The following is a 22,269-nucleotide window of genomic DNA, read 5'->3' as shown; positions in this document are numbered from 1 at the left end:
TGGTCTCGCGAGGAGAATTGGGGTTTTTTGTTGATAGAATTAATTGCAGCTATGAATGGGTTAGGACCAGTCATTAACTTGGAAGCTCTGATCAGGGCCGGCCCAAGCTTTTTTGAGGCCCTGTGCGAAATGATAAAATGAGGCCCTCTTCTATATAAATGTTGAACTATAAATTTATTAAATTATATTTATTTTACAAAAGAAATAATACATAAAAATACAAAAATTACAAAAAACGATGTTTTCGTGCATTTTTTGATGCAAAACCATCAATAATAGAATCTATATCTATCTTTTCCAACATTAGCATTATTGGTGTGTTTCCTAGTTAATAGGGAATAGTTAATTGGGAATTAATGAGTTCAAATTGAATTTCCTAAACTTTAGGAGACAAATGAGCAACTAATCATAATTGTAGTACTAATTGGTGTATATTTCCGGTAAAATGTAAATCAGATGGGTCATGAGTGTTAGGCAGTTAGGCTTAGGCAATGGACATAAATTATTATTTAATTTAGTGGGCTAGTATTAGATTATTAGGCCCTTTTTTAAACAAACAAAAGACTTATTGGAAATAATTAAGAAATATACTATGAGCATTTTTAAAAATTTGGGGCCCCCTTTGAAATGGGGCCCTGTGCGGTCGCCCCCCCCTACCCCCCCTCTTAGGCCGGACCTGGCTCTGATCTAGTTATAGGGAAAAGGTTCTTCCTTCTCCGTTCAAGGATCTGAGGTGGTTGCTAAAAGTATGATAATTACTGGCTTGATTTTGTGAATGTGTGTCAGGAAATTGTTATGCCGTGGACCTCAAGGAAAATGAGATGATGCATCAACTGTAAAATGTGAACTTTGGTATACTGTGAGCTCCGAGGAGCTTTATTCTTTTGGAAGTACACTGGCCTTCCAAGTATCCAACTATTGCAGATGTTAACTATGAAGGGTGTTAGAAAACAAGTAGGGTTTGGAACCACTACAAAGTAGATGAGTGTGGGTAACATGGATCTTCATAATTCATATATCTGGAAGTCACAGGGTATACTACTTGTTAGTTTCCTTAAAAAAAAGGAAAAGGATATTACTTATCACGAAATTTCACATAGCTAGAAATATCTTTGAGAACAACAACATGCATCTGGATAGTATGTTGTGGACATTGAAAACACAATCATTTAAATTTGTTAAGGTGAACTAAATCAATGTTTTAAAAAGCTTTCACCTAGTCCGCCTGAGCGCACGCATACACTTAGGCGGTACCTTGGCTATCCGCCTAGCAGCGTCTAGCGTCTAGGCGGTACCTAGGCTCAGTGTTGTCAATGCGCGAGGCGCAGGGCTCAAAGCATCTTTACGCGCACATGCGCAAGGCGCAACGCGATGCGTGCGCGCGGGTGATGTCAAGCGCCCACACCACACATAATTTCTCAATATATATAATCAAGCATGAAAGAACATGTTCTTAGAATTTACATGAAAAATATGTCAGGATAAATAATATATTACTATAAAGTCACAATATAATACATTAATTTCTAATGCTAACACCCAACATAATACCAAAATGAATACATTTTCAAATCAAATGTTAAATCAAGACTAATATCCAAGCAAAGGATTAATAATGGTTCTTAATTGAAGGCTACTAAAAAGGCCTAATGGATTTATTTTGCTTTTTGGGATATGGATTATCAAGTATAAAGTCTCGATTGAATGTATACAAACAAAATTATATGAGGATATGTACTACATGCACAATGTACAAAGTAAGAATGTACGCGAGGCGCAAAAGGCGCTGCTGCATCAGATGTGGGGCGCTTCATCACCGCCCCGAGTTGCAAGGCGCATGAGGCGCACACATTTGAAAACACTGCCTTGGCTACCGACCTAGGTTTTAGGAGCGCCTAGGGGAGCGTGTTCTGCCTATCTGGATTGCACTCTTTAGACATTGATTATGATTTCTTTCGTTGCAGCCTCATGTCCTCTAATCTTCTCCAAACTCCTCCAGTCTCTAACTATGAACACCTCTCTGACCTCCTTCGACCTTAAGACATTGATTATGATTTCTTTCGTTGCAGCCTCATGTCCTCCAATCTTCTCCAAACTCCTCCAGCCTCTAACTATGAACACCTCTCTGACCTCCTTTGACCTTAAGGAAAACCTCCTCCACCACCATGTAAGAAATATGCCTAGGTGCCAGTCTAGCGTCTAAGCTTTATATAACATTGGTATTTATTATCAATAATTATAATTAAAAAATTAAAAAAATAGACGCCTAGGCTCTAGGCATCAGGTCCAACGCATAGGCCATCTAGTGTTTTCTGTAACCTTGACTGAAATGATAAATAATAGTCATGCAATTGATGCAGCAGAATGAAAACCCTACGTTGATGCAGCGTGTCAGAATAATTCATTCACGCCAGTCCACATTAATAAAAGCTATACAATGATACTTTTATGTGAACTTGAACAAAATCGCAAAAATGTAAAGAAAATCATCATTCAAACTTCACTGGTGTAAGATCTCATGAACAAGAGGAACACAATTGAAGTCTTAACACAAGAGGAACACAGTTGAAGTCTTATTGTCCCACATTGGTTACTAAGCAATGGATAAAGTTTGACTACAAACCATTATGATTAGACATATCCTAAGATGATTTCATGTATTAGTTAACAAGCTCCATGATTTGCAGTCTTGAACCAACTTAAGTTCTCACTAAGTCTGCATAAAAGAAGATACACATTATATCACTTAAATGAACTTTAATGGAGGTCTTGTATCTCATGCATTTTCCCTACTTCAGTATGAACCTTCCCCTGTGAAAGAAAGATGTAGTCCCGACTCCCATGTAGGGTACAAGTGCAATGTGCTATTTGAATGGAGACTTACAGTGCAAAGATTAGTCCGCAATCTTCTAAAGTGAGAAGTAGACTCTTTTGTAGTAGGAGTCTACAATGCTTATTCACATCCATTGTTGCCAAACATTTGGTTGAGCATGATGATCGGTTGGGTGGTAAACGGTGCTCAACTGTTTCTTGTTTAGATCCTGCTGTTTCCTCATTGTGAGTGTTAGAAAGTTGGTTGTTTTGTAAGCTTACCTGGCCAATACCTTCTGATCCTAAATGGGCAGGTTCAAGTAGTAAAACTGAATAGTACATCACTGCACTACCACACTTTGAATTACATAATAAGAGATATGTGGTGTTTACATAACGCATATAACCTGCCAGACAGCAAGAATGTGCCGATTTACTGAAAATTTTAATTTTTCTGTGCACTGTCAATGCATAAGCTATTAAATAACAAGAATCTCCCATTTGTATGGATGTCCTAAGCAGTATCTAATTACTACTAGGCAGAAGCCGCATTTTTCCATGAGTGTGTGTGGCCATGCTGGTTAGGATTCTGAAAAATCTTGTATTCTTCATTTCCTTCATTTCCTTTTCTGTCACTCTTATATGCTGATCTGAGCTTAACCCTTAACTAGAACATGTATAATATGTTATAAATGAACTATGCAACAAAAAAGCATAAACCAAGCTACTGAAAGATATCATATTTTGTAGATAGCCTCAACATTTAAGCTGTAAACTATTAGATAACTATAACATGTCAATTATATACATTACTAAGGCCATGAGTTACTAATATTTGGTGAAATCTCGCCTTCACAACTAGATACCGAGATTACCGTGCTGGTTAGAATTATGATAGTTCTACCATTGTAAATCTACCTTTTGTTTCTTGTTTGCTAATGTTAATCTTAATGTCAAGGGAAAAATAAAATGTTAAAGAGGAAATGCTAGAGAAACTACTTGGAAGAAGAAATAATCTATTTAAGATCAAGAAGATAAATCTTTCTATTTATTGATTGCGATAATTAGGCTAGAATCGTTCGTATTGAATTTGATTTTGGGCAAAATACACCATATGTCTGAAAGAATAAAGATATGATATCACGAAGAGTTAAGCACAGTAAAAGTTATGAAATCTTGGGTGTTCTTTTTTCAATAAATCATTTCTGCTACAACTGTCAAATATTGATTTCTATAAATCATTACTGAAATGTGTTAAATTGCATAGCTACCTGCATAATGTCTAGCACAGCTAGTTGTCATCTACAGTTATTATGGGTTATCACATTTTTTAAAGCAAATTCATCTAAGATCTTGCATTTCAGATTTGACAAGAAAAAAAATACAAAGCAGTATATGTTGGAATCACAAGAGAAACATTTGTGAAAAGACCTTGCCACAAAGTACTCATATAAGCCTGCAACCATTATGATTGTTCTGTAAGATCTAGCTTTGTAAAATAGTTAAAAAAAGACGACATAGTAGTTTGTATTCAACAACTAATACTAATTTAAGCTTTGATTATGAGAAATGGCTTTTACAACTTTTATGAATTATCTCATTTCTATACTTCTCGGGTAGAATCTAAAGGTTTCCATTTAGGTCGTGTCTTCTGATTTTGTGTGGAGGAAAGGGGGTATGTTTTCATCATACAAAGTGATGGCTTTCCTATTCCATATCAAGCCTCACAGTCCCTGAACTAGAACTCTTCCGAAGTTGGGATGTGGGTTGAGGGTTATAATTTTAAACTCCAGAATACTCTTGCAGGTTTTGTGCTCTGCCCATGGCCCAAAACCTCTTCTATTTTATGCAATGTTATTTTTTTGGAACTGCTGTTAAATGTTTGTCCTTTGGGATATGAACCTTGGTCGCTTCTTTAGCATCTCTTTCTCTGCACCAAAAACTCAAAAGTCGTGATGATGATTGAGGATTATAGTTTTAAACTCTCGACATATCCCTTCACATGAAATTAGGTAATTCTTCACTTCTTATTTACTTATTCTTTTTCATTGTCATTTTAAATGTTGCACACAATTATTTATAAGCCACCCTATTCTTGTTAACTTTTAGTTTTTTAATTTTCCAGTAATTATTTGCTTTTATTGTTTGACTAGTCCTTGTCTTTGGAAAACTTTGTTATTAACTAGCAACTTATCTATGGCACGCTCTCTTTATATGATTTCTCTGTGAACAGCCTGGCTGAATTTCCCTACTCATTAACCTCTCTTTTACCTGTCTTTTGTTCCCCCTTCTCATCGGTAACTCAATTACTGCCAAACTTTCCCAAGTCCTTGCTGATTCTGCTTTGCTCTCAGCGCTTCAATGGCCATCTACGACGTAGTCCAGCTAATTCGAGCAGATGTCTCAACTGTCGGTATGGGCATCACAGCATCAACATCTTCAATCATACTTGGTGGAGGTACGAAAGGCAAGAGATTTGCAATGCCCAACACGAGGATTATGCTCCATCAACCTCTCGGAGGTGCCAGTGGTCAAGCAATTGATGTGGAGATCCAAGCCAAGGAAATACTCCATAACAAAAATAACGTTATCAGAATTGTTGCGGGTTTTACTGGCCGATCATTAGGACAGGTAGAGAAAGATATCGACAGAGACCGATATATGTCACCTATTGAAGCTGTGGAATATGGTATTATTGATGGTGTGATTGATAGAGATGCAATAATTCCTCTGATGCCGGTGCCCGAGAGAGTGAAGCCTAAACTGAACGATGAAGAGATTAGTAAAGATCCTAAAAAATTCCTGACTCCAGAAATTCCAGATGATGAAATATACTAAGTTTTTTTTTGTGTTTCATCATTTTTCTGTTACACACTGTGTATTTGTAGAATGTTAAATTCTCCTCGTTAGATGAGATTATCTGGGTCAGGCAAGTACATATTCCTCAACCTTATATTTGGTACTCTGTTTTGAGTACGTTGGTAATTTAGTTGCGGGTCCATCAAGGATAGAAATATCTCAAGCATTTGTTGTTGCGGTACATTTTTTTTTAACTATAAATATTGGATCCACTTCTCTAAATACTTCTTATTCAGAATAAAACGAGGAAAAGCCAATTAATGTTGTATAATTGCCAACAAGACAACAAGAATTTGGCGTATGTTTGGCAACCAGAAAGTAAAAGGAAAGTGACTAAAATCAGAAAGTGACTGCACTTTTTATTTTCCTCCCTGTTTGGCACCTGGTAAGTAAGGGCCTGTTTGGATCGGGTATTTTGAAGGGGAAAGGAGGGGGAAAGCTGTCAATTTGTCAGCTTTTTGACAGCTTTCCCCCAAAATCGCCTCTATAAGAGGCGATTTTGGGGGAAAGCTGTCAAAAAGCTGACAAATTGACAGCTTTCCCCCTCCTTTCCCCTTCAAAATACCCGATCCAAACAGGCCCTAAAATCGTAGTGATTGGAAAGTGGAAGGTGTTACATTAGCATTTTGTCCTTTTTCATTTTGTCCTCTTCACTTTCCCAAAAAGTGGAATGTGTCACATTAGCATTTTGTCCTCTTCATTTTCCCAAATTGCGTGTTTTAGTTCTCAGTTTCAGATCTCATCTTCGCTCTTATCTTGTAATGACGCCAAGGGCGTGCGAGATCCGCCGGATCAAATTCTCGCGCCACTTCTTATCTAATCCCATTGCTAGACTTTCTTAGTTGCCAAACAAGTCCTTAGCTATATATTCAACAACCAATAAAATCGTCAATTCAATGTTGATAAATAAAATCAATAAAATCGTCAATTCAATGTTGATAAATAAGTGCCATTAAAATCGTCAATTCAAGGTTGATAAACAAGTGCCATTAAAAGAGCTGTAGACGAGGGGATTTCATCTATGATTATCTGTGATAATTAAAGGACTAGTCTCTCTCTCTCTCTCTCGTCTTTTAATTTTTTAATTTTTTAATTTTTAATTTTTTTAAAGCAGCCAAACTAATAATGCAGTGAACTCGCGCTAATGAACTTCCACTGACAAAAACTAAACACCTGTGAAGGAGAAATCTTTACCTCAGTGAGCTCGCGCTAATGAACTTCCACCGACAAAAACTAAACACCTGAAAGAGAAATCTTTACCTCAAATGCCCGAGCAGCCGCTCATGCTCTCTTCTCATCTCTCTCAGAAACCCTTGCTCCTTTTCAGACTCCACCCCCAAATCCGCCTCCTCTCCTCTCTCCCTCCATCAATCCCTCCCCGGATCCTTCACCAAATCTCCGCCAAGATTCCTCCACCCCTCTCCAATGGCTTCCAACCTCACCACCTCGAATCCATCCTCCTCCACCTTCTTCGTTCTGATCCCGCTTCCTCCATCCGCCTCTTTCAGTGGTCCAACCGCCATCTCCATCTCCCGCCAACTCTCCCCTCTCTCTCCACCGTCGCCCACGCTTACATTTCCCTCAAAAACTTCGAGAATGCTCGTGAAATCACCCACCAAATGATCAAACTGTTCGCGTTCTCAGATGTTCTGTCCTTCTTCCCGAACAATTGCACGTCCTTCAGGTGTTTGATAGAATGCTGCTACGATTTGAGAATGACCCGCGAAGCCGCAGAGTGTTTCTCAACGGCACGGTGTTTGATAGAATGCTGCTACGATTTGAGAATGACCCGCGAAGCCGCAGAGTGTTTCTCAACGGCACGAGAAATGGGTATTTCTTTTTCACTGGATTGGTTGGTGGGTATTGGTCGAACCGATGAAATATTGAGAATTTATGGTGAATTGGATGATGGGTATGTAGCTATTATGAGCGTGGCTTTGAAGAGAGGAGGTGATGCTACAGAGCTGATGAATTGGCATAGAGATTTGGTGGAGGGAGGACTCTTCCACCGCCCCCAGCCACGCTTCTCATCTCTCTCAGAAACCCTTGCTCCTTTTCAGACTCCACCCCCATTTTCACCTCTTTCAGTGGTCCAACCGCCATCTCCATCTCCCGCCAACTCTCCCCTCTCTCTCCATCGTCGCCCACGCTTACATTTCCCTCAAAAACTTCTAGAATGCTCGTGAAATCACCCACCAAATGATCGAACTGTTCGCGTTCTCAGATGTTCTGTCCTTCTTCCCGAACAATTGCACGTCCTTCAGGTGTTTGATAGAATGCTGCTACGATTTGAGAATGACCCGCGAAGCCGCAGAGTGTTTCTCAACGGCACAAGAAATGGGTATTTCTTTTTCACTGGATTGGTTGGTGGGTATTGGTCGAATCGATGAAATATTGAGAATTTATGGTGAATTGGATGATGGGTATGTAGCTATTATGAGTGTGGCTTTGAAGAGAGGAGGTGATGCTACAGAGCTGATGAATTGGCATAGAGATTTGGTGGAGGGAGGATGCATACCCAGCATTTATGAGTTTAATAGGTTTTTAAATAGATTGTGTAAAGAGAATAGGTTTGGTGTTGCTTTTGATTTGTTCTGCTTGGTTTCTGAATGTGGGCCGAAGCCTAGCGTGGTGACCTATAGTACTTTGATTCGAGCTTGTTGCAAGGATGGCAGGCTGGATGCAGCAATTGGGATTTTTGAGTTAATGATAATGAGGGGTATGATGCCAGATGTGATAGTTTACGGGATATTAATGGATGGTTTTTGTAAGGAAGGGAGAGTAAAGGAAGGGTTTAGGCTACTTGAGAGGGTCTTGGAGAGTGGAGTTAAACCCGATGTTGTGTTCTTTAGCTCACTCATTGATGGCTGTCTGCGAGTCGGAGACTTGATTAAAGGGTTTGAAGTGTATAAGAGAATGTTGGATGAAGATGTGATGCCTAATGTTGTTACTTACAGCATTTTGATCAATGGATTCGGTCAAAAAGGTCGTGTTTCTGAGGCTTGCGGACTTTATGGTAGGATGTTGAAGCAAGGGCTTGAACCAAATGTGTTGACATATAGTGGGCTTATCGATGGATTTTGCAAGTCTCAAAATGTGAAAGAAGCTTTTAGTTTTTATGAGCATATGATAGGAGAAGGTCCTTCTCCTGATGTGGTTGTTAATAGTTTGCTAATCGATGGACTTTGTAAGGTGGGAAGGATGCATGATGCTCTGAGGTTTTTCTTCAAGTCAGGTCTTGAATCCAATATTGTGACTTATAATGTACTAATTGACGGTTGGTGCAAAGTGAAAATTTTAGAATATGCACTTAGAATCTATAGGCAATTGGGAGTACGCAAGCTAGTACCTGATGTAGTTACTTTCACCATCCTTCTCAAGGGAATGGCTGTGCAAGGAATGTTGAAGGAAGCATCAATAATTTTCTTTCAAATACTAAAGAGGGGATTTATGCCAGATGCCGTAGCATACTGCAGTTTGGTCGTCTTTCAAATACTAAAGAGGGGATTTATGCCAGATGCCGTAGCATACTGCAGTTTGGTCGATTGCTTGTGCAAGCATGGTATGCCAGATGCCGTAGCATACTGCAGTTTGGTCGATTGCTTGTGCAAGCATGGCAATCTAATTGCTGGGGTTAAACTTTATAGTCTGATGCTTAAAAATGGTGTTCATCCTGATATTGTTGTTTATAACGTTCTCATAACTGGATTTTTTAAGGAAGGGCAGCTGAATGAAGTATCCAAACTGATAGGACAGCTTACAGTACGGGGTTTGAAGCCTGATGTTGTAACTTACAACACTATCATCAGTGGCATCTGCTCCATGAAAAGATTGGATCGAGCTATTGAATTTTACGAGAAATTGATAAGTGAAAGACATCTTCAGCCAAATGCGATAACTTTTACTATCCTCATCGATGCCTTCTGTAAAGAAGGCAGAACGGATGAAGCCATGCTGCTTTTCAACGAGATGCTTGATATGGGTCCATTGCCCAATGTTGTGACTTATACTTGTTTGATAGATAACCACTTTAAAACACAAAGCATGGAAGACGCAATTGAACTTCATGAAGAGATGTTGAAGAATAATGTCTCTCCGAATATTGTTAGTTATACTGTCCTCATTGATGGATTCTGTAAGCAAGGTTTAGTAGAGGAAGCTGCTTTGGCTTTTCAATGTGCAACTGCTAGAGGTTTGTTGCCTGATGTTGTGGCATACGGAATCCTAATTCGTGGGTGTTGCGATGCTGGAAGATTTGCTGAAGCCAGAATGTTCTATGACAAGATGATATCTGATGGTGTTACGCCTGACATCTTTCTTCATAATGCACTTCAGAAACATATTTTTTGATGTTCATACATCAAACATTTGCTACGCAGATCCATGGTCTTATCTAGACTAAAGTTGAAAACATGGCAGATTGATTGCTGGGTGTTCAGCATAAAAAACAGAGACGAGAGTTCTTTCGCTCCTATTACCTGATATGTGTTCCTTTGATGTCTTTCAAGCAGACATGCCATTGCCTGTTGTCCATTGATTACCTATTAAAGGTATGCATCTCCACATATCTGTATACATCTTTTGATCTCCTTGCATAAAGAATTGAGAAGTACCTTTTTTTTGTCTAACTGAGCCTCCAACCTTGTTCTTACTCTATTTATTTTCTTTTATTTTTATTGGCAGATGGCTATTCAGTTCCTTGTGATTTCAGAAGGGAAGCAGTGCGGTTAATCACTTCCCTCCAGGTTACACAGAATGCATAAAGTTTTCTTTTGGTTTCTTTCACTATGGTTTTCTACTGAATATATTATATAGGTTCTTAGGGGCGTAATCATCGTCATCATCCTTGAAAATAGCGTTATTTACTAGCAGGAATTCAAACCTTGTACCTCATGCGCCCACAAGTATTAACACATTGAGTTTAGAAACAAGAGGTAGATATCAGATATTACACTTGAAGATTTGCATGGCCTCATGACTGGCCATTTTATGTTAATTAGACCAGAGGTATGAGGTATCACCGCTTATATTTCTATTGGTTAATTTCACAAATCCCCCTTGAACCTTGGGAGGTCTTGCCCAAAATCCCCCTGAAGTTTATAAATCAGATAAAACCCCGTGCAATTTTAAAATTATACCTAACTCCCTTAACTATTGGAAAATATATAAATAACATTAACATGTAGAGTAAAAAGTTTAAAATTTTCACCTGGTTTGTCGTGTCTTGTTCTCCGCTCTTCATCCGAATTTTTCATCACAAGTTTTCATTTGTCGCAATTCATGCTTTTTACTCTATCCATAAATGTGATTTGTGTGAATTTTCAATAGTTTAGGATGGTTTAGTGTAATTTTGAATGTTCAAGGGGATTTTGAACCATAAGTTTAGGACAATTTTGTACAAAACCCGCAAGTTTGTGCAAGGGTTTTTTTTAACCCTGTTTGTATGGGCGGAAGTGTTGATAGTCCCTCAAATGGTTGACACTTGAAATTCTCGTCATATTTTTGTGCTGCAGGATGGTTGATATTGGAGCTCAGATAAATGATGGGGCTTGACAAGCTCTTCTCGGAGTATACTTTTGCTGAGAGAACCATGTAATGAGATGTCGTGTACATAATCCATCCCATATAGAATGAGTTTATCAATGCTAGAGCCTCCATTTTTATATGAAAATTAATAACCAAGCTGGAAACAGATGAACATGGAAATATGCTTTTAGAAAAAGAAAGTCCAGTCAACTTATTGAAGGATTGAATCGTATTGTCTGTTGATGCAAGCGTCGGTGATGCAAGAATGGTTTAGCGCTAGCTGAGGTGGAATCTAGCATTTTTATTTTATTTTATTCATTTCTGTTCTCTGTTTCTTCAGCATGTATGTATGTGTGAGTCATGACTCATTGAGTTGTGACTTGTGAGCAACCATTCTCAAACGTGGAAGGTGTAATTCATGCACAACCCAATTCTTCAAGCAGTCACTTGCTGAAAATTGTACTTGTGAAAGCGATGTAAGACTTAAATTATAAAAAGAAATTGATAAAATATAGTGGGAAAATAAAGTGAATACTTGAGTATATACGCTTTGTGTACAGCTAATATGCTTGGTCTTGAGGACAATAAACGTCCAAGATTTTGGGAGACAACAAGATATAAAAAGAACTATGGGGCTGGAAGACAACCAGCACAAGGGCAAACATACATCCTACATTTGCCTTTGCCCAACACAATTGCTCTTATTATAACAAAATTAAGTTTTTACGCAAACACACTCCAATTTTAAGCAAACATCAGATTCTTAACATAACATACATTAAAATCATAGATCCAATTTATTCACTACCACCTCCCCAGGAATCAAAAAGGCAGAAAACAGTGCTCATTTGCTCATGCACACACAACAAGTCTTTCAACAGTATGATAAAACAACATTTATTGAATTCCAGTTACAGTCAGAAACATACACTTGCCTTCGGAGCAGGCGCTTCAGCAGAAATCCCTGCATCATTCCCCTTGAACGGAAGAGGAACCCAAGCCTTTTCCTCGCTGCAATGCCCGGTATTTGTATTACTTATAACAGCCTCGCAAACGAGAGCAGCTGAGCTTCGCTCTGCTGCTAATTTCTTCATCCTCATCCTCTCAGCTCTAGACCCAATTGCCTGCCCTAGAATTGACGCTGCTAATGTAAAAGCCATTGCAGTCTTTGGCATAAGTACAGACTTACGAAGCATAGCTATGAAAGGAACTGCAGCATGAACAGCAGCAAACCACTGAGGGGAGAATTTCTGTGTGTGCTCTCTCCATATACCAAGAGGGACATTAGCTGCCATTCCTAGTAATGCTATGGCCAGCATTTTTGCGGGTAAAGGTTGGGGCCGGAGGTTCTTTACGAGAGCAGTACGTGCAAGGGCTGCACGCGCTGCGACCACTGCAGGTGGGCATTTGAACTTCATGCCCGGAGGAGGCTGTAAAGCCTTTGCAACTAGGGGTAGAACACCGCTCACTGCCCTATAGGACTTAGCTATTGGGCATTGCCCTGTTTGAAGCCATTCGTTGCTCATTGCCTCGTGCGATGAATTGCTTCCCTTCTGGATACACAATTAGAACAACTGTAACTCAGACGATGAACAAACAGGAAAGACCTACCGCAAATAGATCAGTAATTTACAGAAGGAGGCTGTAAAGCTGACATGATTTGTAAGTTGGATTTAGAGAGTTCAAACTACTGAGAAAGTTACTTTTCTGGTCAGGCAAGATGATCGCTAAATGCATTACCTGAGTTGAAGGCTCTTGTTTGGAGGATTTCTTGTTTTGCTTGGACTTGTTGAATTTGTTAGAGAAGAAATCAAAACCGAAAAGCCCGCCACCGAAAGACGAGAGACTAATAGTGGCTGCCTTTGCCGCCAAAGGATTAAATTGAGAAACTTGCTCAGGTTTTGGTGTAGACTCTTTGTGCACAAAGGACCTTCCTGACAGTGGGACAACTCCATCTCGCCCATGGAAAAGCCTGAATGCCATATCAAAATCCGGTCCATCTTCAAAGATTGGACCCTTGCCTCCACGTGCCTGATGAGTTAAAGATGATATCATAAGATAATTCACCAACAATCCAGCAAAGCAACTTTCTTATGGAGTGTATGGAGGATAAACAACTTACAGGTACAGCAAAATTGAAAGAAGAGAAGGAAAAGTTTGTTGGCTCATTGATGTTTCTCAAAAATGGGCATCTTTCAATGTCTTGAGTAGCATATGAATCCTCAGAACAGAATGACAGTGACTCGGTGAAAAAGCTTCTCATATCGGAATCCATTTGATCCAAAATATATTGAGCTGTAAAAAAGGGGGAAAGTACAACATATAAATAACATATACAAGAAAAGTATTAAGGAGTGAAACAGGAGACATATTCTAGCTTGAAAAGAAACTTCCTCCAATTTTGGCAATTAGTTATATCACAGCAAACAAATGGCAAAGATGTTTATAAGATGTTTACTTTATAAAAGTCACAACAAACAAGAACAACAGGAAAGGTTATGCATACATCAACAGATGAACTGATAAAGTAGATAAGACGAGCGAAGCAGCCAGCAATTCTAATGCAAGGTTGTAACCTCCTACTGATGGAAATATGATTTTCATGATCCCACAATATCAGAGAACTAAACAAGTACGAGAACGTTAAAAGTGAATTCTGACAAATCATCCCAGTTAGATGAGAATAAACTTTTATGAAGTAATCCGGAACTTCTCAAACACTATATATATCTACTATCAATCACTCTAAACCCAGTAGTGATCCCACAACCACGAGACTCAGAAAGTGGTTTACCCTCCGAGGTGGAGGATCAAGGGGTTTAAAGTAGTAACTGAACTCCTTGATAATTTAAAAGCTAACATCGAAAACCCATATTGCTCTGCATCATATTTTCCACAAAGTTACGAGGGCTAGAATTTCAGGAGAAACTAGATCGTATGTGGGTTGAAGAGTGTCCGTTGAATATCCATCACTACATTTAAACCTTTCCTCTCTTATTCAAACAAGTTTCTCACAGTAATCCATCTCTTCTTAATCTCTCGACGGAACTTCGTATTTGTACCCGTGATTGCACAACATCACCGTGCTCCAAATGCACTTAGCCTTAAATGCATAGTTGAGATATTTCGTTGAACGTAAATCAAACCTTTGAGAAGGATTGGGTCTTTACAATTGGTTTTATCTAGTTAAATAACTACCAATTTTGGTTCCAGAAACCATTTCAAAATACCAATACACTAAAACCGAAAAATACATGAATTTGCTCTTATTGTAAGAGCGAATCACCACATACCAGATTCATCAAAAGCAGATTACATCAATACCCAAAAAGGTTTCCACACAATAACATCAAACTTAAGTTTCTCTTCATCAATTTGCAATTATACCCAACGATTTCAGGTCTTCAACCTCAAAGTCCAAATCTTTAATAAGAAAAAACAGATTACATCAATACCCAAAAAGGTTTCCACACAATAACATCAAACTTAAGCTTCTCTTCATCAATTTGCAATTATACCCAACGATTTCAGGTCTTCAACCTCAAAGTCCAAATCTTTAATAAGAAAGCAGTGAGATGAAGATCTAATTGGATTTAAAAAAAACATATGAAATAATTTGATCCTTTGATCAAATCAAACGCCCAATTTCACGTGAACAAGACCAAAATTTTGAGGAAAAACAACCCTAATGATCCCCAAGAAGCACCTCGTAATCCATTCTAACATCAAAACCACAGAAATCAACTAAACCAACATCGATCACGAGCGAAATCACGTCCCGGACCGGATTCGGATTCAACAGAGATCCAGAAAAATCGTGAAAGAACAGGACAAAACTACTCAGAAATCGAGAAAAATGAGATAAAACAGTGAGGAGAAATACCTCTTAAACAAAAATCGAGAGAAATAGAAGAGCGCCGAAATCCTCCAAGAGAGCGAGCGCTGTAATAATCGTGTGGAGAGCACAAGATCTCCCCTCAATTCTTCCCCCCTCCCCGATTTTGTTCTCCAGACGCTGACCGGACTAACCGGTCACCTATCGGATCTTTACCTGCTATAACCAGTCGCCTTCCCCCTGCCCGATAGCGAGGAGTTAATATCAGCCGTTGGATATTATACGTGGGGTTGAGATTGTGGGTGGGTGGATTCCTTGGATGGGGAGAATACGGGCTGGGTCAAACGGGTCGGGTGGGATTAGGTGAGACAGGCAACAAGGAAAGAAGCAGACGCGAGTAGATGGAAAAAACGTGTGGATTTGTTTTTTAGCAGGTTCGATTTTTTCTAGAAGGTGCGTGCTGGCCACAATATAATGTACCAATTTCTTTTTATTTAAGTTCATGTGATGATACCCCGGGTCAACGCATCCATCTAAATTTGTACATAATTTCTCTAGTAAATGAGAAGGGCTTAATTACCAAAATAAAATGAGAAGGGCTTATATGCAGTGGACCTCGTCTACAAATCATGTCTTCATAAAAATCATTTTTTAAAAAAAAAAAAAAAAAAAAAAAAAACACTTAAATAGTTTTGCAACCTCTGAGACTCAATTGTTAAGTTAGTTTTTCCTTTACATTCAGGACAAAAATAATTCTCAGCCATGTAGGGTTTTTTTTTATGCCTAGACGACGTGACAAGCAAAGTAGCATATAACTATTAGGATATTGGAGGATGCAATGCCTATAAAATTGACACAATATGTAATGAATGGTTTAGTGGGTTAGTTAAAATCATTTTACCGTGCTATTAAAAAAACATTCATCTAGAAGGATGCCTAGAATGATAGGTTAGATTTTCCTTTTCATGCACCTCTATATTTTGGATAAATTTTGTTCATAGGCACGGATATTGATCTAAAACTACATATAACTATCATGGATAGATCATCAATTCAAAACATTGAAAATTTAATTATATTGTTTAATAGTATAAGCTGTCAAAAAAATTACTGCAGATAGCTGGTCCACGTAAAAAACAGATGATGAAAGTTACAATCTGACGACTTTCACGAAAACATATGAGAGTTACAAATTAATGACTCTCACATTTCCAAGAACGAAATATAAGGATTACAATCCGACGATCCATGCAAAATTCGAACAAAGAGATTACAATTAACGATCTCTTCAAAGCAAAACGTGAGGGTCCACCTCCGCTTTCCAATTCCAAAATGCAAGGTCCACCCCCGCGTTCCAATTCCAAAACGCGAGGGCCACACCCGCGTTTCAATTCCAAAACACGAGAGTCATCCCTGCGTTCCAGTTCCAAAATGTGAGGGTCATTCCCGCGTTCCAATTCCAAAATGCGAGGGTCATCCCCGCGTTTTTAACTCCAAAATGCGAGGATCACCTCCGCGTTTCACAAAGCTGAACGCGAGGCTCGATCAAGAACGCGAACCTCGGGTTTGACTGTTTCAAACATAATTTGAACGCTTTCAAAATCATTTTTTCACGTAATGGGGCCATTAAGCCCCCATTGTGGAGCGAATTAAGGGGTCAGTTGTTGGAGTTATAACTTAAAAACTTGGGTTTGTAGAGGAAAAGAGGAAAAATTTAGTCCCACATAGGATAACATTTTTAAAATGTTTAACGGCCAGAATTAATTAGAGAGATTTATGAACTTTAAAACTGAATTAAAAGGTAAATGAAACAGTAATATTCATGAGAATTAAAACAGAATCAAAACGGAAAAAAGGTTTTTATGAGGATTTAATTCGGTATTGAAAAACGTTCATTCTCAACCTCTATATAAACAGCAAGCTGCGAGGGTAGAAAACACAGTGTGAAAAACACAAAATTCTCCTCTTCCTTCTCAGCTCTGTTCTTCTTCTTACACTTGCTTGCTATTACAACTTGCTGGTTCCCTGAAAGTCTAGAAGAGTTCGCAAAGCCTTCTTGAAGCTCGTGCCGACGAGAAGGAGGTCGCCTGACCGAGGGTCGTTGTATCTCCGGGGACTTTTGCCGCGTAGCCCTGTACGAGAGGGGGCAATTAGTTTCTTGGGACAGTGCTTGCACGCCTCGACCATCAGGCTATATTCTAAACTCAGTTTAATTTTATATCTATTTTCAATCATTATATATTTCTGTTAAAACTGTATTTTGTGCTAATTACACTCTAAACAGATTATATTACCAACAATCCAAGAAACTAATTAGTGCTGTTTAGAATAGTATCATGATTAGCATTCTGATTTTCATGTTAATGATGTCTGCAATACTTAAAAACGAAATGTTACACTGCATGATTATTCTGTTGAATGAATGCTTTATATATTTCTGTTGCATTATAATAACAAAACTATTCATTCATCATCAGATTATGGCTACAAAAGAAGTTATGTCTGCTAAACCAGAGAAGTTTGATGGGAATAATTTTCGTCGTTGGCAAAACCAAATGAGATTTTGGTTAACAACTCTACATCTTACATCTAATAACAGCTATAGAACCAGATAACCCATCTTCATCTAGACCAGTTACTAGGCAATCTTCCTCATCTTCCTCCACAGATTCCATTCCTATCCCAAGAACACCTCAAGAAATAGAGTATCATTGTCTACATAGAATCTTAGGAGCTTTATCTGATAGATTATATGATATATATTATACTATCACTAATGCTAAAGTTCTGTGGGAAACCTTAGAGAAAAAGTATGGTTTAGATGATATGGGAATTAAAAGATTTAAATCTTCTAATTTTAACAAATTTAAAATGCTAGATTCTAAACCAATGAATGAGCAAATTCATGAATTTGAACATATAGTTCACCAATTAAAAATGAATGATTAACGACAGAGATAAGAAATATATAAATGAAAAAGAAACAGAGTTTAGAATATTCAGCCCTGATGGTCGAGGCGGCAAGCACAACCTATCCAACGCAAACTAGATTGCCCCCTCATCGTACAGAGGCTACGGCCGGGCAAAAGTCCCCCGCAATACAACGACCCTCGGTCAGCGACCTCCTGTCTTCGTCTGCACGAGCTTCAAGAAGGCTTTGTGAATCGGGTCGTGACTTTCAGGGAACCAACAAAAATATAACAAGTATAATGAAGCAGGAATGACAGAGAAGAAGAGAGAATACGAACAAAACGAAGCAAGCGGACGTGTTTTTACAACACGTGAATGTTCTCTCTCCCTCGCAGCTTAATGAGACACTTAAGCTATTATAGAGCGTGAGAACAGCGAAAAATGAACGCTTTTGCACGGTACAATCACGAACTTCAACAGGTCGCTGCATAAGGACCTTCCCTTTCCGCTTTTGGATTGCTTGTTTTAATTCTCTGGAATATTACGATCGGATTTACGTTTTAATTCAGTTTTAAAAGTCTAACATCTCTCCAATAATTCTGGCGTTAACATTTTTAAAAAATTGTATGAGGGTCACGCGTTTTTAACATGTTCCAATTGAGTAAAAAATAAAAATAAAAATAAAGAATGTTGAGCATTCATTAAGGGCCCTATAATCCGGAGCGTGCCCGTATTCGTGTCCGCAATGGTCGTGTGCGCGCCGACCCCACCCGACCCGACCTCGAAAGCAGCCCAGAATCGCCCGACACCGACCGGCGCCGCGCGGCGAGCGGCCGCCTGTGTGGTGTGGGCATAACCTTTTCGTTTTCTTCTAGCGCATTAGCGATAGAAAGGGAAAGGCTTATAAGACTCCTTCCTTCCTATTCACTTTCCTAGTTCGTGCGGACTAACCTTTCCTCTTTTTCTCTACAAAACCCAAGTGTTTTAAGCTTGTATAACATCCAACAATTCCCCCCACATACTTAAAACTTGAAAGTAGCTCAGCAAATAAGAATAACAATAAAAACTTAAAAATAAATAAGATTGCTGTCCCTTATTACATAGTAAAGGTGGAGGTACCTTTCGGCTTTCGAACCCTTCACTTAGGACATGTTGCTCATAGATTGCCGTGCAGAGCTGCGGTGGACTTCGCCTGGAAAACCACAGTCTCATTTATCGGCGCATTTCTACAAGAAAGCACACATAGCTACAGTTTGGAAGAATCTAAACGGCAGTTGCGCCTATTATCGGCCTTGCGCAGGTATCTTCATTGTGTTACTAGGAGCAGCCCTATCCGCATGAGTCGGGCTCACAACTACACACATATAGGTAGATCCTAATAAGGATGCGAGAAGTAAGCATTCCTTGCCTCATGCGTCTTTGGATTCATTAAGAGTTAACTCAACCTTTCACATTGCGTTTTATGCAGCACTGATCACGCCTATGGATGGGAGCAAATTGAATGTCAAGTGCTCCTCACAATTAAATCGACTCATTCAGTTTGTTTCCTACCATTGAACCTCTGCCGGAGGTTGGGTTGCCACTGTAGTTGATTTCCTTCTTATGCCGGCTTAACACCCATCCCCCTCGATGAGTCTAGGACCACTGTCCCTAGGATAAGCCTTGATTAAGTGATTGCCAAGATTTTTCTCTATCTTACAAAATCATAAGGCTATTATATGGTTTCATTTATATCTTAAGGATTTTATGTGTCGCACTTTCAAGTGTCGAATTCATCTTCACATTTGCCATTCTCTTAGTGGCATTTTGTCAATCGCCTGACCTGCAATCACAATGAATAAAATGGTTAGTGAATGGTTTTGCAATAGTGAATTTCAGTTAGTAAAATCTTTCAACCATTACAGCTTCTATTCTATACAGTAGTATCAAAGCAGCGATCATTTTCTGATTCCATTGCTACTTCTAGCAATTTACAGTTTTGTTTATTAGATTTTCCAGGTCACACAGCTCCTCCTCCTAAAAAGGAACACAAGATCCTGTGTCGTGGATTTTACATCTACTGCAGTTCACTATTCAATTTGCCATCGAAGAAACCTTTAGTACAGATGGATAACCTTATAGTGTAAACCAGTAATTTATAGTTCCTTTTAGCGTATCTCAAAATTCTTTCTAAAGCATCCCAGTGACTCTTATCAGATTTGATGGTATATCTGACTAAGTCTATTTACTGCATAAGCCAATGTCAGGTCTGCGTGTTACGTGTAGCCGAATTCCTAATGATCTCAATTATTTGTGCATATTCTCTTTTGTAATTGAGGTATGACTGTATTTTTCCTTTAGATGTACATTAGGAGTCATATGGAGTGCGGAAACAGCGGTTTGACAGTTTGGATCATAAAAATCCTGAGGATGTTTCTCTAGTATGTGATTGTATTAGCACATATCCATGCTTATTTTTCTTTAAGTTTTTCATTTGATATATTTCTTATATCTGCGTTATAATAGTGATTATCTGTTAATTATTAAATTGCTTAAACTAATTTTCGTTATTGTCTAAACATCTAATATATCCAACATCAGTTACATCCATAAACCCTATAAATAACTGAGAATTCAGCTAAACAAAGATCCTTTTTGGATCATCTTTGGTTGGAGCTTTTGGAGCCTTGAAAACTTGGCTTTTTGAACCATTTTTGTTGAAGAACTTTGAGATCGGCTATTTAGCTTATTTCAGTTAAAAAAGATTAATATTTTTTCTGAAATTAACTCTCTCGTATAGTTCTTAAACTCGTTTAGAGTTCTAAACTTTCCTTGCAAGTTCTTCCCAATGTTAAGTCAAGAAGAGTAGACAAAGTTCTACGAAGCGAGGCGTTCAGATCGTCAACGGGTTACAAGAATCAAACTCTCATCGCCACCAAGAAGAACATAGCCTTAAACAAAGAGGGGGATCTGTCCTTCTCTCTTTTGTAAATCGGAAAAACCTATAAAGAAAATCTTAATTTCTTTTTCTAAGTCAGTTAGAGATAAGTTACTTAGAGAGATTGTATTCATTCTTTTCGTAAGTCAGTTAAGGAGATTAATACAAATTTATTTCTTAATTTTCTTATAATTTTTCCCTCAAACAAATAGCTAAAATGGTATTGTTTTAAAGAATTAATTTTCTCCGGTATATCTGTTATACATATAACCCAAATTTTACGGTTAAGTTCACCAGACTATCCCTCGACTACAAGCTGACTCGATCAATGAGGTAATTCACTTAACTCGATAAAGTGGAGCATCCGCACTTAATTTATAACTTGGTTACTTGCCAAAAGACTACTTAAAATCTTGGACATGGTGATAGAGCTCCATGATAACTAGGTTCGTCTCAAATCAACTAATATGCCTTATTAGAGTCCTGCCTAGTTTTATGGCGATTTACCTAACTGGCAAGAATTGATTTGAATCACTTTATATTCTCAACATACCATGTTAGGAGATATCAATAGAGTAGTCAATCTTTATAATTGCTAACTTTCACTACTTAATTACATGATCTACACATACATCTAATGTACCATCCTACGCAAAATAAGTCTTGCCACATGGAGTTACTTACAGGCCAAATAACTATCATATATAACAACATTGGGCATCAGAATGGTGATAGGTGTAGCCCTTGATATGCACATGCAATCAATATAAATAGCAGCCCTACGTACTAACAGGTAAAAGGATGACTCATCTCGACCTTTGGCTCGATACCGCTAGCCTTGGTCTGTGAAACTCTCATCTCTAAACCCTAACCTACATGCTTACTACTTTGATTTTCATCATCAAGCGTCTAACTTAGGCATCGAATGCTTGTTGGTAGGCAAATCTGTCAACGTCAATCTGACGCTTTTCAGTGTACCTTAGATACTCTCAACCAAAGATTATCATTAGACATCAAGAAAGATTTCGGAACTCAAAACATCGAGTAAAATCTTACGTACTCAATATTCCTCCAGGTTTTTCCTTGCATCAACAACACGGATACCTAATTCATATTTCACGTGAAACGCGATAATCTTAACATTAAGAGCTCACTTTGTGATCTAAGGTGATTTGGCTCAATGGATGGTTGTTGTTATGAGCAAATACTTCTTAGACATGTTACTAAAAGAGAGAGAAAAATGTCTAGCAACTAGATTACGGAAGCACGTGCCGCCGCTGCACATGTGTCTATTTTACTTAAAAATTTACCTATACATTATAGAGGTACCCCCTACTCAGAGAACAATTGTGATGGATTATTGTGGAAACTTAATAGTATTTTAGTAATTTTAATGATAAAAATGGAAAAA

The 22,269-nt window shown here is 38.4% G+C and overlaps 3 protein-coding genes across 3 annotated transcripts in view; 2 read left to right on the top strand and 1 right to left on the bottom strand.

Annotated features, from left to right (window-relative positions):
* The window catches only part of LOC109837005 (ATP-dependent Clp protease proteolytic subunit 4, chloroplastic-like), a 6,506-nt gene extending 661 nt beyond the window's left edge, over positions 1-5,845 (top strand). Inside the window, exon 2 of the mRNA XM_020405082.1 lies at positions 5,166-5,845. Within this exon, the coding sequence (XP_020260671.1) occupies positions 5,166-5,649 (484 nt within the window). The 3' untranslated portion in view covers positions 5,650-5,845. The remainder of the gene's footprint in view (positions 1-5,165) is intronic.
* LOC109838377 (putative pentatricopeptide repeat-containing protein At1g31840) lies at positions 6,797-11,853 on the top strand. Its single transcript, XM_020406827.1, has 5 exons — positions 6,797-7,390; positions 7,460-7,658; positions 8,170-10,220; positions 10,354-10,415; positions 11,184-11,853. The coding sequence occupies exons 1-3, from the start codon at positions 6,936-6,938 to the stop codon at positions 10,018-10,020; spliced, it is 2,505 nt and encodes an 834-aa protein (XP_020262416.1). The 5' UTR covers positions 6,797-6,935; the 3' UTR covers positions 10,021-10,220; positions 10,354-10,415; positions 11,184-11,853.
* LOC109837004 lies at positions 11,955-15,199 on the bottom strand. Its single transcript, XM_020405081.1, has 4 exons — positions 15,080-15,199; positions 13,319-13,491; positions 12,937-13,227; positions 11,955-12,749 (listed from the first exon to the last, which is right to left on the bottom strand). The coding sequence occupies exons 2-4, from the start codon at positions 13,469-13,471 to the stop codon at positions 12,114-12,116; spliced, it is 1,080 nt and encodes a 359-aa protein (XP_020260670.1). The 5' UTR covers positions 13,472-13,491; positions 15,080-15,199; the 3' UTR covers positions 11,955-12,113.

The sequence above is a fragment of the Asparagus officinalis genome, chromosome 4, assembly GCF_001876935.1.
Source record: "Asparagus officinalis chromosome 4, Aspof.V1, whole genome shotgun sequence".
Classification (NCBI taxonomy): Eukaryota; Viridiplantae; Streptophyta; class Magnoliopsida; order Asparagales; family Asparagaceae; genus Asparagus; species Asparagus officinalis.
The sequence above is the reverse complement of the archived record's forward strand: the minus strand, read 5'-3'. Positions and strand labels throughout refer to the sequence as shown.